The following is a 17,187-nucleotide window of genomic DNA, read 5'->3' on the forward strand; positions in this document are numbered from 1 at the left end:
CACAGCAGGAGAAATCATTATAAAATGGGTCTGCCCTGCTACATTTCAAGTTGGACCACATGATCAGGATTCAATCCATCCTGCCTGAAATCACAGAATGTTTCCTAGTACAGTGTCCCTGAGGGAGGGAACAACACATCAGTCTGAAAACAAGGCTGCTGGAACTATTGCAGAGACTTCCCACCATTTAAACAAAGCACAGCTGATGTGCTAAAAACTCATTTCCAGAAAAGAGAAATTTACTTACTCGTTCATATTCATCCTTGGCTTTACTAAGCATTTCTAGGATGTCAATGGGCCTGTTTTCATTGCAGCCATTGGTCCTGCTGGGACTTTTTCTGTCCTGGGAGACTTGCTGTGACCTCTGAGCTTCTTGTTCAACCACTCTGTAAAAGAAAAGGAGAAACAGGATTTAAAAAATTAACTAGAGTTAATATCTTGCACAAAGCAGTAAAGAAAAACATATTCCCAGCACATTAACCCATTTTTCTGCCTGAATAAAAGCCTAACACATAGCTGACCAAAGTTACACAAGTTTTCATTTGCTACAAGGTTTATACAAGACAGATTGTCAAAGGGTCTGTACAATTTATCTCCCATTCAAAAAGCACTGGTCTGTCTCTCACAAAGTTTGCCTACAGTAAACATTACTCCTATAAAACTTTCATGTTTATACATTTTTACAATGAAATATGTGGACATCCAAGCATGTGATACACAAAAAGCACATGTGATACACAAAAAGCACGTTTTACACCATAGACTAAGATACAATTCTTACTCTTTACTTCCTAACATGCATTTTTCCATATTTAGCTAAGTCAAGCCATGCCATTCAGCAAAATCTATGACCAAACAATTCTAGTTTAGGATGAGGCCTATCATTATGCAACAGAGACAGTGGGAAAGACACACCAGATGTCTCTGGAATCAGTCAGCAAGAGGACTTAGAGCAACTTACTCCTCACACCCCCACCTAAGGCTCCGGAAAGAACAGCAAACCATTTCCTTCTCAAGCTGCTCTGTAGTTATTCCAATTACCTGCATTACCTCTGGCCTCCGGTGCCTACGGTTCATTCACCACTTCTGCTCCACCCCTGCCTGCCTCAAGTATCCAAAACCTTAAACTTGAAGGACAGTAAGAGATACAAGAAGCTGATGTGTACCTGGTCATTTCATTAATAAAAGTAAAAGCAGCATATACTCCTAATCCATATGCAGTTCAAAAGATATACATGGCTGTGCAATGCGCTAAAGCTTATCCTCTTGAAATAAACACGCACCAGCCTGTAATCCCTTCTTTTTTAAGCCTGCATTAATCAAATATGTTAAGAAAAAACAAGCACTGTAAACAGGGCAGAGCTCTGGAGCTGGCATGTCACTTGAGAACTCTCATGCTGTGGAACTGATGGCTGAGGAGGGAGCCAAGAGGTGCCATCACAACAATCACAGGAAGTGTCAATCATTCCAGCCTCCCGTTTCTTTGGGTCAGTTAGGATTCAGGAAAAACTTTAGATTTTACAGACTGTAATTATTTATATGCACCTCTACGTTGACATTTCTGAGGAAAAAGTAGCTCAAGTTTTGCAAGTTTCTTTCCAGTTTTCTAGCTACCAAGCTCCTTTACTTCACTAGCGTTTAGCTGTATTTAGTTGAAAAAGGGTTAGATGTGGCCTTTAACAATTCAACGCTGCTTTCAGAATTTTCATACAAACTTCTGATTACTTCCAGCCTTCCCTGTATGCAGCAGTCACCTGGCAAGGTAACTCACAGCAGGGAGGCCTAAGTAACCTGGCTGATTTCTGGGAACTGCAGCATGTGCTCGTTTGGATGAAGCAGCTCGATACTCCACAAGTGTTTCTATGGTGACACCCTGAGAGAACATTTTGTTCTAGCACCTCACGTGGTCACCCAGTCCTGCCTTAGGACCTCTCTAAACTCAGCTCCAAAACTAATGATGAGAAAGAGCAAGGTAAGAGAATCAGAATGGTTTGCTGAGATGTTAAATGCCAGCATAATTGTGTAAGAAAAAAGAAACACTTCAGTTAAAGGGAAGATTCTGGGCAAGTGAAATCACACGTGCTGCCTGGCAGGCAAAGCAAAGGCTTCACTCTTGAGACTCTCCTTCTGCTGTAATTAGTTGGCCCAGAAGGTTTCAATAAAACATCCTCCTGTGAAAACAGCACTCACTGAACTCATAGCAAAACACCTTCAAGTAATACATCCATTTGACAGAAATGTTTCACAAAAATTTCTGAAAAAGTTAATATTTTTCTCTTCTTCATTATTAAGCGTTTGTTACCTTTTTCACTTTCTTTTTGAAGAATAACAAATTCTCTTCTCATCTAGCTAATTGTTTAATAGCTCAAACTCCATCTTCTGTCTTGTGCACATTACATTTCAATGGTGGTGATAGAACAAAATGTGAAATTGTACCCTCAGAACTCCAAGATTCTTTCCCAGTTCTAGTCTGCTGTCTGTATCTCAGAAGCCACTTTGGGTCTGACTATTGAAACAGGGTAAAACAAGCTTATAAACTAAGCTAAAAATAACCTCCTACAAACTTACAGGTCAGAATGCAGTAGTTTTCTCAAATATTTGAAAGCCTCCTGTTTCTGCCCTACTTCCTCTAGAGAGCTCATCCCTCAATCAATCATCTTAACTTGACACAAATTAATTGTTTCTGGAATCAGGAGTTTGACTCCAAGAAATGTTTTCATTTCAGAAAATTCTAGCATTCTTAAAAAAAAAAATCTGTAAATCAAATACTTAAATACCTTTCCTGGGGGAAAAAAAGTCAACTAATGCAAATCTGTACACTGAACACGCTCTGTGTGCAATCCAGGATTAAATCTTTTTTAAGCAAGGTCTGCTGTTTCTTTCCATTATATCAGATAGTGGAAGAGGCACACATTCCTTCAGGGACACAGTAGCTGCTGACAGTTTGTTGAAGAATATCTGGAGTTACAGCATTGAAAATATACCTGGCACAACCTCACAGAAAGGCAGGGGGAGGGAGAGAACGTGAGAAGTGAAGTCTGTGATTACAAAGCCTAATTTACTTTTCTTTTCAAAGATAAGCTACCAAAATATAAATGGATGGCCTGCAATCTTGTTAACTCAGTCTGGCACAATAAGGTCAAGTTAAATGCAGGGAAGAGAATGCAAATCTCCTTGAAACCTTTTATGGTTATGTTTTTGAAGTGCTGAAGTATTATAAAGACAGCACTCCTTCCTATCAGTGACTAACAAAAACTCCACCTTAACAAGAGGGTGCCATAGCTAGTCTGTTACCTGATCACACTCTTTAAGACTCCTGAACTATCTGCAGCCCATCGTTTGTACTACAGTGACCAGACCAGTTCAATACCAAATGGACTCAAGGTTTGCTATCTGAAACCTAGATCTGCACTGTAGCTGTGTGTGAAACAATAGAACATGGTTAGAGTTTGACAGGTTCAGCTCTCTCTCACACTTCAGACATTAACCTAATGGTTTTGGATTAGAAGAGAAAGCCCTGTCCTTCTAATGCTCAGTTTATAAAGAGGAGAGGCAGTAGATGTTTTGTTACTTGTTTTGGTAAGGACATCCAAGAGTCAATTTCACACAACTGTTTTCCAATAATCCTTATAGTAAATACTTAGACATGGACAAAACAAATAACAGTAAGAAGTCAAACATAACTAGGAAGAAAAAAATAAAACTGGGAAATAGGGTTATCAGGACAACAAAAAAGAAAAATAATTTAGAAAGAGATCTTGATACCAATGTCTGTCATTTGTATTGTCTTTCACTGCTTCTGTGGGGATAACAACAACAAAAAAAAGCCAAAATAACCCACACCAATTCCCCTATACTAAGAAATTAGAATTCAGCTTAAAATATCTACATTACGACTAGTTTTCATATAATTAAATATTATATACTTCCATGTAATTAAATTGTGCAAGTCTTCAGGATGGCCTGACTGGCAAGCTCTGACAGGCTGCTGAAGACATGCATGAGATAAGAGGGTTCAGGAAAGCAGTGTGATAGCAAAGAGGAGCAAAACTGAGAATGAGGGGTGAGAAGACACCCTGGGCAGTAAATCTACATTTTGCATTTCAGCAAGAGTAACTAACAAAAATTCCAGAAATTAGCAAGACCAAGCTCTTATTATTTCCCTGTTTTGCTTATTCTCCTAAACCCACTGTAATTCTAGAAAATTCGACCTAGTTCTCCTACTGTTCTTTAATCTGTTCACTTTAGTCAGGAATAACACCTAAGCCTTAAAAACCTCAAACAAACCCCAAACTCCCAGAAAAAAAAAGCTCACCACAAAACCAACCAAAACTCCCTAACCATCGTTTATTTCATTACACTCTCTGCATTAGAAAATCTTTTACCAACATTCGTATGCAAAATAGAATATAAAATAATACACACTGCTCATACTTGATTTCTTTGGAGAATGCCAACTAATACTTCAACTCATTTTTTATCACTCAACTGAAAATTTTAATGCTGCAGTTTTTTTAAAAACAAAGCTGTAATTTTCATTAGTTAAAAAAAACTCGTATGAGCAAGAATGTTGTATTCCTCCATTCTTAGGAGAGTGAGGAAAAAACCAGACACATTTAATAAGTTCTAAAATGCTTACAGAATAATAAAGCCCCAGTACTTACTTAGCCATCAGTTTTGCTATTCGATGACAGTCATTCTTGTCATAAAACCAAATACTGTAAATTGACACTAGAAAACAAGAAAAAAAGCAAGTGTAAGACGAAAAAAAAATAAATTATTAAATCAATAGCAAAAAACCAGTAGTCCATTAAATCCGCAACATATGAATTTCCATCAGTTTCCATTGAAATATTGTGTGTCACTACCGACTATTTATAAAGTAATCAGAAATAGCACATGTACAAACATAAATACAACTTCAGTCAGATTAAATGGAAGAATCTTGATACTGTTTTGTAAATAAAAGTGGCAGGAAAATGTTTTAATCAGCAGGTGCCTTCCCACTACAGTTACAACCTCATTTTTTGAATTACTGACTTTATGTAAGCTAGGCAAAGGAACATCCCTTTAAAAAAACCACTGATTTTTAAATTTGTCAAATTCAAAGACCAACATTAACATTTGAATTACAGCATGACCGTTCAGTCAGAGCCTCTCTGGAAGGTTCCCTCTCCAGAAGGAAGCGGTACCAAAGTTCCCATCACAGAGTCACATTCATGGAACAGCTTAAAACTACACTCATAGTGACCCCTGCTCTTTGAAGGTATCAAAGACAAAGCAATGAGAGCAAAAGGGTTCAAGCTCAGCAAGACAGCCTCATTCTGGCTTTCAGAATAAGTAAAATTCCACTGAAAGTTTGCAGAGTTGGAGCTCAACCACTGAGCCTCCATCAGAGGGAGAAACTTTGTCGGGAGTGCCGTGAGCTGCTCCTTCCCCTGCAATCCTCCCAAGGGCCTTTACCCACACATCAGCTCCTCTCCTCACTGCCCCTAGCTGCATCAACACCACAAAGCTCCACAACTCTTTTCAGAATTGTATTGAATCCAGCCCACAAGGCAGATTATTTTAAGTCTTAGTTCACCTATGAAGTTTGTCAATGCATAAAGTGCTAGAACATCAAAAGCAATTGGGCGCTTTAGACACGTTACCATTAAAGTATTTTAATTTTTGAAAACATGCTTTTAGCCTTTTAAAACTCTTTATACTGCAGTTCATGTCAATTTTATGTAGCTGAAATCACTGATTATAAATACGCTTAAATCAGTCTAAAAAAAATTACAGAACCGTTTCCAGTTAGAAGCAGATTTTTATTTCACAGTGACATCCTTTTTCTTTCTTTACTCACTTTTTTCCTCCACAAGACACTCAAAGATCTCAAGCGAAGTCCACACAAAATTATGTCAAGCCATGGCAAAGAGGGCAATTATCTACCATACTTTTTCTGGCCCTTTAACTTATCCTAGGTGTACTTTGTTGGGTCAAAATCCTTAAGAAGTCAGGTATATATTTCTAGAAGAATATCCTACGACACGTTGAAACTCTTGGCTCTTCTTTCTTTTTTAAATAACATCTATATTAATTTGGGTGTTTGTTTCTTTAGAGGTTCCAGCTTAAGTAATAGATAACAAAGCTTTTCTAGTCATAAACAAAGTAATCAATGCACAAAAGACACAAGTCAATAAAAAAGTATTTCATACATGTAGCCTACAATGCTTATGAATGCTTCTATTAAACTTTGCAGTTTAATACAACTGGATTTGCTGCTGCATAGAACCCTACAAAGTTTCCAGTGTGTTACATGACTAAAGAAGTAGCTCATATTTTAGCACTGAAGAAAAGCTCTTTCCCTTCCCTGACTTCATTATCAGACCACTACTGAGAGGAGAAAGCTGCTTCAAAAGCATACTTGCTGAAGAAATGAAGATAAGGAACTTACAATAATATCTAAAGGGGACAAATGATAAAAGTCACACTCAATTCTGCCAGAAATAGGCCTAGACAAGACCACGAGTAGATCCAAATCTCAGTTTGGTGCAGAGTATGAGGCTTTTTTTCACTTTGTACTACTGGCAAGCCATCACAGGGAGTCACTGCAAAACAATCATACACAACACTACAGAGGTGCAAAGCAGATTACAAACTAACCTGGACATTAATGTAGGTACAGTCCAACAGGATGGAATGTTTACCTTTCTCTTTCCATGAGACCTCCAGTACTGCCAGTTCAGCTCTCTTCCCCAAAAATGCGTGTCCCAACAGCATCAGTATTACATACATATCTTCCTATATATAATTGTACTTCCTTCCACGCATGCAGCTTCAATTAAGAACATCCTTATAGCAAAAACAGAGTTGGTTCTTACCAACTCTTTTAAAATATGTGATTTTTTGCTATACACAGCATAATATTAAATGAACATTCCTATGTCTAATGGCACCTTTCTACTGCAGTTCTTGCGAGAGTTTCATCCAACTGAAACCACTGAATTGACTCATTTTTCCATTCAACTTTTCTACAGTGAGTGCTGGGCAGCATCTTTAGGAATCAAGTAACAGTTGTTTGTAATCATTAGCAGCAAATCTTTCAGTAGGATTCACATTTCATTTTGACAATCCTGAAGCAATAATGAGTAACCTATACCACAGACAAATCAGGTTTCATAAAACTTAAGTCATCCATTTTCTTCATGTATATTCTTCTCTGACATGTTTACTTTTGTTAGAAACACTGACCCATAAATATTTATCTAAACACATAACACCCAACTTCTCTCCAAACTTGTCTGGGTCAATCCTTAAAACCTGATTAAAACTGAAATGGGAAACCAAAGAGCTTTTGAGAGAACAGAAGGATTATGGAAGACATCCTGCTCAAGCCTAACAGCTGAATAATACCAAAAGGAAGGTCTTGGACTCTTCTATAATCTGGATTAAGAGTGGGAATAGCCAAGTGCCACTGCGAGACAGAAACCTCATCTTTGGCAACATAAAATGAATCTGCATCCCCAAATTGTAGTTGCACTTCAGCTTTCATTTTAAGTAAGCAGTTAGAGGCAGTGTCCCCACCCTCACATTCCCACAACTTTGTTAACCCACTGTACCCCAAGGGCCCCTCTCCCTTATGTCAACTGGGTACATTTTAGTCCAGACCAGATACTTGATCCTGTTTCTGCATCAGCTGCACAAAAGGCCGTCGGAGCATAAGACAGCACAAACAAGGAGTTTGGGGCACACAGGAAGGGAAAAGTTAGAATGGAACTGTGTGCCAGAGGAAGTGCACATGGATCAGCAGCACTGCCAGTTTCACGACTCCAGACACTGTCACTCCCTTCCCCTAGGCAGTTTAGCCATTTGTACAAGTAAATACATCTTCAACTCATTCAAAGAGATGATTTGTTTAAAAATTCCCTTAGCTATCTGGAAGAGGTGGTAAAAGGGAGAGGAAAGTTTTTTTTACAGGTCCAATTTAGATGTTGCCATATAATGACGCAGAACAACTGGAAGCGGGGTTTTTCAAACTCCTGAAAGAAAATGACTTGTATTTTGAAACTCCTCCTATAATGTAACCATGGAAAACAACTCCATCTCAATTCCATAAAGAAAAGCACATATATGCATCATTTTACATCTCAAATAGAGTTTAAGGCCAAATGACATAAAGCTCTCTCTATTAGAATTTGTATTTCTTCTAGCAGCAATGTAAGCTGAAATGCCCTCTCCTCAGTCAGCTCTACATCACTGACATCCTTCATATTCATTTCCTACATGTAGATATTAGCCTGCCACATAGACTTATAAACCATCAGAATGAATGGAAAAAGTTCCTTCCTTTCCTATTGTTTTGAATACCTAAAGCTATTTCACAAATATATCACACAGCAAATCCCACAAGCAGGAGCAGGGACTAATTCAGCAGGCGTCACACAGCACCCAAGCTCAGGAACACTGACTGCCATCTGAGTACTGTGTGGAAGGAGAGGGATTGCTGCTTTGCAACCCGAACCACAGAAGAAAATCTCTTGTAGCTAGAGTGCCATCTTTCAGGTCAAATGATGTATTTTTAGAACTTGTTTAGTTTTCAATCATTCCTCTCCTCCCCCAGCTTGCATTGCTTCTTCTGCTATGAAGATATGAAGAACAGGCTCCATTCTTATCTCTGACTCAACCACTGGGTTAATGTGCTTGCTGGAGAGCCAGGCAGCCTCAGCAATCACAGAGATATGTTACACTTAATGGAACATGTGTGATAACAAGAGACTTTCCTTACCAGTTTTGAAACCAGTCAGGAGCTCTTTGAAACACTTCTGATACAACTCATTTCACTTTTGCTGTTCAGGATACAAGTTGTTTTCATCAATAATACAACAAGCACAGAAGACAGCACTCTGTAACTGAGTTTTCCACTTAAATGTACAAGCCTTTCCAAAACCCATTATTTTTGTATTACTAACTCTTACCTTGGACGGGAATAGGAAGCAAGGAAAAAACCATACCACCACAAACAAAAACCCCACACCGAACAAGGATCCTTTATTTTAATACTCAACTTTTATGCTACACCTCTGTCTGAGCACCATGGAAATCAGCCTGCCTGACCTCCCAAGTGAACTGGCTTGGATTAAAAACCCTTTTAATCAACACCAACACCACCGGTACAAAGGAAAAGTTATAAACGAGAAAGGCTCAGAAGAATCTTTTCTGCAGACTTTAGGAGGTAAGTTCACCAGTGCTTAAAACTTTGACTAATTTTCCTCAATAATTAAGCAAACTAGTAACTAACAGCTCCAGACTCTCACATTACAGACTGAAAGGAAGTACTGAACTTCAGACTGAAGTGTTACCACTGTTACTGGCTGAACCATATGCATTTTTAAAAGCATGCTTTCTGCAAAACACAGACAAGAGAAAACAAGCCTAGGTTCATTTTAAAAAAAGGTCAATGGGACTCAGTATTTCATGAACAAATGCTCTGAATACCCTAAACAATATGCATGTATCCAGAGGGAGAGTTCAACAAGGATCAAATATACCCAGCAATATCTATTCCAGACTAAGAAATAATAAATGGCACATTAAGTATGAAGTATAATCTTACAATTTTTACCTTTTAAGAGTAATTCTAAATTTAAAATATGTTACAGTAAGTCAAACAATCTCTTTTCAATTTGGCAATTTCTTGATCTGTTCATGTTTGGAGATATTTGCTTTCCTTACTTCTTTATAACAGTGAAAACAAGAGTACCTCTTTTCTATTTAGCACTGCAAATGGTATAATGTGTCACAGTTTCTTAGTCACACTCTTAGCATCTTTGTTTTAGGGTCTTATGCCCCAGAAATAAATGGTGTAAGTTTTGGGGCAGCGTTATATCAAACTTTTCAGGTTCAGTATTCTTTTGGGTGGAACCATATTATGTAGCCAGAATAATTTTAAGAACAAAAAATCTAGAGTGAGGAAAGACTGGGAAAGAATTCCCTATTAAAGGCTGAAATATGAAAAAGGTAGGATTGGGATGGGGGGAACCTCACAGAGTAATGAATGACAAATTGACCCAAGTGTCTTTCATTTCACTCAGAGAACACCAAAACGCAGACAGATATAAGAAAAGTACTGTATCTGCTCTCCTTCCAGAATGCCCGTGGAAGTTCCTTCATGCCCCACCCTGCAAAAATGGGAGGATTTCCCCCAAGAGCTATGAAAATCAGTGATTTCCCATAAGAATAAAATGGCAATTACCTAGTCTTGGTCTAAGAGTATGAAAATGCCTCTGTGCAATTGGATAAAGTATCTCATATCTACAGCTTAACAAAGTAAGTTCTGATATGCAGCAAACCAAAAATTCCTTTGTATAGTAAGAGTGTTTGAAGAAATCAAACTAGAAAAGAAAAGTAAAACCCCACCAAAATATTATGATCTAGTATGACAGAGAAATCATTCTTACATCCTCCAGCCAAGCAAAAATAATGCTTGTAGACTGCTTGCAAAGTTCCTCACATAAGTCTTTAGTAGCTCTGCACGGACTGGAGTAGGTTACTCGCTGTCCTCAGAACAGCTCTTGTGCTGCTGAAGACAGAAATGCCAGAGGTCTGATCTGCTGCACAAAACAGACCTGGCCTTATCTTCTTAAGTCAAGACAGAATCCCAGAACAAAGTGAAAACATGAAGTTTCAAAAACAGTAGTAACACACTGAATATAAATATTGTTGACATGGAACCTTCCCCAAATGCATAGTGATATAAATTTGCTTTGATACAACGTAACTACAGAGGCACAAAGTACTTTTGTCTCTGTCAAGCAGCACTATTAACATGATCTCAGGTTTTTACTGGATAGTCTGAGCCATTGCCCACCTGCAAGCTAAGGAAACAGAATCAGCAGTTTGATCACTAAACAACCTTAATAGGGCAACTTACTCATAAAGGGTTTCTAACGATGGCAGTAGATTTCCTCAAGGATGCAATAACAGCCACTCTACAAAACACAGGGTTGTGTAAGAGGAAGCTTTTCCTTACACTAACTAGCAGTCCATCCTCTTTCAGTCATTAAGGGACCTCAGAACTTCACCTTAAGCCATCAGAGATGCACGACATTAAGCTCTTAGAGATACACATTATACTAACCACTGGCTTAAACCTCTGATTTGAATTAAGTCCAAAAATGCAAAGGTTTTTCATGCCAGCAGGCAACTGAGTGGAAGTGGAGATCCTTCCACATGAAGAGAACTTGGTCAAGTATTCCCTGATCTACCTAGACAAACAATTCACACACATGTTGAAATTTGTCTGCAAATCCAAATTTGCCTGCAAATTCATAAATATTATGCAAATAGAAGTAAACAGCTTTAACACAATTCAACCATATAATTTGTTTTCTAACTCTTTCAGAGGACAGAATATTTGGAAAACCTTATGTAAGGAAAATAATCCAAAACAAAATAGCTTAATGCAAAATGTGAGTTAGTGGTGTGGAAATTATTACGAATAAAAAGCTTAGATGCCATTTTCAATGCTTTAAAGCTTGTATTTGAACAAAGTGAACACTCTCCGAGGGCACAAAAACTCATCTGCAGTTTATTTCTGGCACCTGAGAAAATAACTAATGACATAATAACTGCATTGAACATCTTCCACCTGCAATCACTGGAAACAGGATGGGGTAATGAAAGAAAGGATAGCTTCTGACCAAAGTATTTTAAAATGTCAATGGCAAAGAAATAAGAGGAAAAGAAATATTTCTGTTTACTTCAGAATGCAATTCCCACATTCAGTCTGTAATCTTTTCCTTGCTGACCTTTGTATGAATTCCTTCCTTCCTTGTACTATTCTGTGTTACCTTTATCCTAAACCTATGAGCCTCCCACAGATCTTACACACCAGTGTCCCACAGGAAAAGGAGAGCTTTTATCAAGGAAATTGGCTTCAGGGGTTTCTAGTGAACTCACATACAGCCTATACTTTCTCTGATGACAGCTACCTGAAAGGAGGTTATAGCAAGGTGGTGCTTGTTCTCTTCTCCCCAGTAACAAGTAAATAGCCTCAGGCTGTGCCATTGGAGGTTTAGACTGGGTGTTAGGAAAAGTTTCTTCACAGAAAGGGTTGTCAAGCTCTGAACAGACTGCTCAGGGCAGTGGTGGAGCCTCCATCTCTGGAGGTATTTAAAGGATGTGTAGACGTGGCACTGAGGGACATGAGTTAGTGGCAGACTGCACAGTGCTGGGTTAATGGTTTGGTGTGATGATCCTAGAAGTATTTTCCAAGCTAAATGATTCTGTGATTCCTTCCCTGAAGTGATCCTCTAGTCACTGTCACACATCATGGTGATCCCACAGCAGCTCCTGCTTCCTTATACCATCAGCAGTTCCAACAAGTGAATCAACTTCTTGCTTCCCTTATGTCACCAACCTCACAGCTGCAATTCTTTCCTGACACCTTAAGGTCCATCCTATCCCTACTGCCTGCATCTACAGCTCCTCTTCCTTCCAAACCAAGCAATCTGCTTAAACATCCAATTTAATACAGTACTTTTCCCAATTTGTTGCCAGTCACTTCCCTAACCTCCTAGACTTCAACTTGCTGACCAGTTTTGACTTTTTCCTCTTCGTGGTGTTTATGGAAGGAAAATTGCTAAGACTATGAAACAGAGGAGACCACCTGCCTTAGGCTGTTCTTTGCCATCACGATGGAAACTATCCTACTTCTTACAGATCCCAGAGGCCTTCCAAGGGGGAAGAAGGAAGGGACTAACATTTGACTTGTCTATTAGGTACACCACAGCACAGTGTTCCCATGTGTAACACAAGGGGACATTTTGATAGGAGGGAGACATGTTTAGATTGAACCTATCAGATCATCAATTAAAGACCAGAGCAATATTGCACTTTGGCAGTATATTCACTTTTTTTGGAGTTTATTTGTATTAGAGAAAGTCATACTCACAGCTGGCATTTCTGTAGAGAAGAAAAGGTTCATGGAGCTGAAACTCCAGATCTTTATTTACTGGCTCAACCAGGTTGTGCATATTCAGTCGATTCACAATGGTAAAACCATGATAAGGAGAAGCTGACCTATTGTGTCAATTAAAACAAAACCAAGGATTAATACCTTCATCAACAGAAGTAATTTTCCGAAACCAAATTATGAATTAATCTTCAAATTTCCATTGCTTTATCATGTGAAGCTTTAGCAGTCCTGAAGTTCTCACAGTTGTTTTTCTATGCCATTTCTTGGCATGCCACCTAATTTCAATTTCAAACTACACTTACCTCAAAGCAGGATTAGGATTAACATTACAGTTCTACACTGCTATACTGCTGAATCAAAGATATGCCTCTGAAAAATCTATTCAAAAAAACTAGGGCAGGTCCACCATTAAAATGCAAATGTATTCAACACTTGACATAAGCTCATTTTGAGGCATTTAAGAATTTTTTTGTTAGAGAAGAAAAACCAAACCACTTACACAGCCCCATTACCTTACTGTAAATAGACATGACAATAAAAAAGAGTTGCTGTCTTAAACAGCATGAAGTACACTTACATTTCTTCCTAAAGGGAGCCTCTGGAAATAAGGACTTAACCCAGTGTCCTGAAAGTTATTCAGATTGTATTGCTTAATGAAGCAATTTTTATTTACTTAGATTTTTGTGGGACACCAGGTAGAAAAACAAAACACTGAGCAAGCACTGAAAGTTCAAGATAGTTTTAGATCTGTTTTCTCTTGCTGCATGAATGTCCTGTCAGCACTCAACTGTGCCTGTAAGCTGGTGTACCATCAACCAGAGCAGCACAACGAAGGCAGGCTAAAGTTCAGACACAATTAACTGGTAAATATAAAGATTTCTGTAATGGTGTGGCCACCCTTACCTAATGATTGACACCAAAAATCTGTCAAGAGCTTCCAAGGACAGGATAAACAACCATTACCATCACAAGTGAGTTTCTTAATGCACTTCCCAGAACTTGTTTGAAGTCACCAGCTAGTGACACTAAAAGCTTTTGCTTTGGTTTTTGTTTTGATTTGGGTTTTTCGTCTTTTTTTTTTTTTTTTTTTTTTTTTTTTTAAAGTTTGGTTCACTTTCTTACGCTAAGTATTTCTAAGGTGGGAGCTGAAATAACAGGACCTGGTTACTTAAATCCCTACATAGTACCCGAATAAAATACTGTAATGACCAAACGAAGCCAGCCTGCTTCAGGATGGCTTAAGTCTATACTACTTCTATTTCATACCTTCAACAAAGTATTATTGCATTTAGATTTTTCCATTTGCCTGTAACTTAAATCTTGAACTCATGATTGATTTTATGTGCTGGTTCTCCTCCTCACCTCTTTTACCTGTCCTAGATAACCAGAAATTTCTTCCATGGTTTTGGTGAGGAAATCAAGTAGCTCCCAAAACCAGACACTACGAGCTCTCCAGCTATTGGGCAACTTCATCCATTTACAAAAATCTATGCCATATTCCAGGAGTAAATTAAAACACATTATTTAATTTCTCATCTCTATTGTTTTCATAATCAAATTCATGGATTTTAGGAGACAAAGGGAGACATGGCATTTAACAAGCACTAACAAATGCTATTTGATTAATAAAGTAAGCTCAATAAACCAGTTTTTGAGGTGGGTACATATGAAGCATCCAAGTTTTATGCTTTCTCAGCAGTACTTTTAGGGACTTGTGACGGAGTTGTTCACCCATGTGCAGGGTTTATTCTTTTTGCTTGAATACACAGCAGCTAACAGCTGGACAAGCAAAAAATGGTAAGTATGAAAGCTCTGCAGGAAGCCATCTGGAGTTTGTTTTCTCAGGGAAGGAACAAATATAACCACCACTATATAAGCCCCTCCCCCCCAAACCAACCCTTACCTTTTATACACAAATAAGGTCCCTTCTATGTCTGTTTTCTCCTACAAAAGACAACAAATGCATTTCAGGGATGTGCTTGTTCACACACTTATGTAGGTTTTGGAAGGTATTTTCATTAGAGACTTAAAATATCCTTATCTTTCCATAAGATTTGACATCAGAGGTCTAAAAATATGCTCTCCTATTTTCAGAAACTACCAATTTTTTTTTTTAATAGAAAGATTAGGAAGTTAAACTCACTTTTAACAGCCTTTGATCACACTCTCAATTTGCCCATGAGATAAACAGTGTTCCACAACCTTCCCATGCTGAGCCTGACGGGGCAGACCCCAAATATCGGCGAGGTTGCGCTCCAGTTTTACTCCAAGGGCAGCAACAATAGCACACCGCGGCAGAACCATGGGCCATGGCTCTGTCAGCCTCCAGCTTCCAGAGCAGCCTCAGCACGGGCTGCTGACAAACGAGCGCGTAAAGCTGCAGCTCCAGGGCTGCACGTGACAACGTGAAGTGCCCCCTCCTCCCATTTTCATGGCTCTGCGATGAACCCGGTGGGCAGGCCAGAACTGTGTTTTAATGCAATGACAAACACTCACAGCTTTTAAATCGCCCTTTTCCCGATTTAGGGTTCTGTGCAACAGGCAGGAGCAACAACAACAAAGTACGATTAAAAGAGAAAAAGTCAATGGCCACCAGGAGCCAAAGCGCCCTCCAGCCCCAAGCATTGCCCCGGTCTGAGGGGGTACTGCGCCTTCCCGAGCGCACACACGGCCTCGCCTCTCCCTCTTCCTTTTCCTCCCTGCTCCCTCTCCCTTCTCCACTTCCTCTTCTTTCTCTCCTCTCTCTCGCGCCTCCTCTCTTCCTCTCCTTCCCTTTCCTCTCCCCCAGCACACGCGGGGGGAACGCACCCAAACCCCAAACTTCCCCCTGGCCGAGCGCAGCCCCGCGCGGGCCCCGTGCGGACGCGCCGGGCCAGGCGGCTGCCGGGGCGCGGGCAGGCCGGGCCCGCCCCGCCGGACTCACCCACTCGTTGTCCTTGGGGCTGAAGCTGTAGAGCGCGACCTGGCCGGTCACGTCGGCGATGCCGGTGATGAAGGGGTCGTGCCGCCGCAGGGCCGCCAGGCTCATCTCCTGCCCCGCTCTGCCCGCCGCCTCCATCTTGGATCCGGGCAGCCCCGCCCGCGGAACGGCAACAGCTGCGCTGGTGCACCGGCGTTCCCGGTCCCGCCGCCGGCCGGAGCGCCCGGCCCGCGCCTGCAGTTCCGCCCTCCCGCCAGGGCCCCCTCCCCGCCTCGCCGGGCCCTTCCCCGGGGCCTCTCCTCAATTGGGGACTCGCAGCCCCTTCCCCGGTGCCTCTTCTCGACCCGGGACTGGCAGCCCCTTCCCCGGTGCCTCTCCTCAACTCAGGACTGGCAGCCCCTTCCCCGGTGCCTCTCCTCAACTCGGCACTCGCAGCCCCTTCCCCGGTGCCTCTCCTCAATTGGGGACTGGCAGCCCCTTCCCGGGTGCCTCTCCTCGGCTCGGGACTGGCAGCCCCTTCCCGGGTGCCTCTCCTCGGCTCGGGACTGGCAGCCCCTTCCCGGGTGCCTCTCCTCGGCTCGGGACTGGCAGCCCCTTCCCGGGTGCCTCTCCTCGGCTCGGGACTGGCAGCCCCTTCCCGGGTCCCCGTTCCTCCCTCGCAGCTCCGGCGGCCTCGGGCTTGCAGGGCCGTGGGCTTTGGGCAGGGCGTAGGGCTGGCCTCGCATGTTCTTATTATTTATTTACCCATTAGTAAAGGCTCCGGAGGTTACCGCAGGCTGCCTTGTGAAGTGCGATGAGCTGGGTCACAGGCTCAGGAGTTATCTTCCGCCGCTTTGAGGGTGATGCTGGTTGCTCTCGTGTCTGTAATTTTCTGCTATATCGGTATTTCACGGGCTGCCGTGGGACACGGAATTTTCAGTGTTTTAGAAGAACTTGGGGATTAAATATTTCTTTCAGGTATAGTAAACATCCACAGATACGTTTCTCAGGTAAAATAAAGGCACATAGGACAGTAAATGGTCATATGTAAAGTAGAGTGCTATGTAGTACATATCTACATTTGCTGAAACAAGACAAAGTAACATGCAGTGCACTGAGCTTTTTCCTGCAGTTTTTTTCAGTTACTGGTGATTTTAGCAAGAGGAAAGTAAAGAATATTCGTCAGGACCAAGGCATGAATTACTTTCAAGATAAGATCACTCAGGTTTAAGTGTCTTTGTAGCACTTTGTGTAATCTGACAGGAAAACAAACAAACAAACAAAAACAGGTTTGTAAATTTCTACACAAAACTTTTGTGACAAGCTC

The 17,187-nt window shown here is 40.7% G+C and overlaps 1 protein-coding gene across 2 annotated transcripts in view; it reads right to left on the reverse strand.

Annotated features, from left to right (window-relative positions):
* The window catches only part of DCP1A (decapping mRNA 1A), a 31,898-nt gene extending 15,734 nt beyond the window's left edge, over positions 1-16,164 (reverse strand). Inside the window, exons 1-5 of one of the 2 annotated variants that reach the window (XM_063411485.1) lie at positions 15,885-16,164; positions 14,865-14,905; positions 12,938-13,065; positions 4,665-4,731; positions 248-386 (exon numbers count right to left, since the gene is read on the reverse strand). In XM_063411485.1, the coding sequence (XP_063267555.1) occupies positions 248-386; positions 4,665-4,731; positions 12,938-13,065; positions 14,865-14,905; positions 15,885-16,019 (510 nt within the window). In that variant the 5' untranslated portion in view covers positions 16,020-16,164. Of the gene's footprint in view, positions 1-247; positions 387-4,664; positions 4,732-6,439; positions 7,586-12,937; positions 13,066-14,864; positions 14,906-15,884 lie in introns of those variants that run through there. The other variant, XM_063411487.1, reaches the window with a different exon arrangement.
* Positions 16,165-17,187: the final 1,023 nt, after the last annotated feature.

This window comes from Prinia subflava, chromosome 14 (genome assembly GCF_021018805.1).
Source record: "Prinia subflava isolate CZ2003 ecotype Zambia chromosome 14, Cam_Psub_1.2, whole genome shotgun sequence".
In the NCBI taxonomy this organism is placed as follows: Eukaryota; Metazoa; Chordata; class Aves; order Passeriformes; family Cisticolidae; genus Prinia; species Prinia subflava.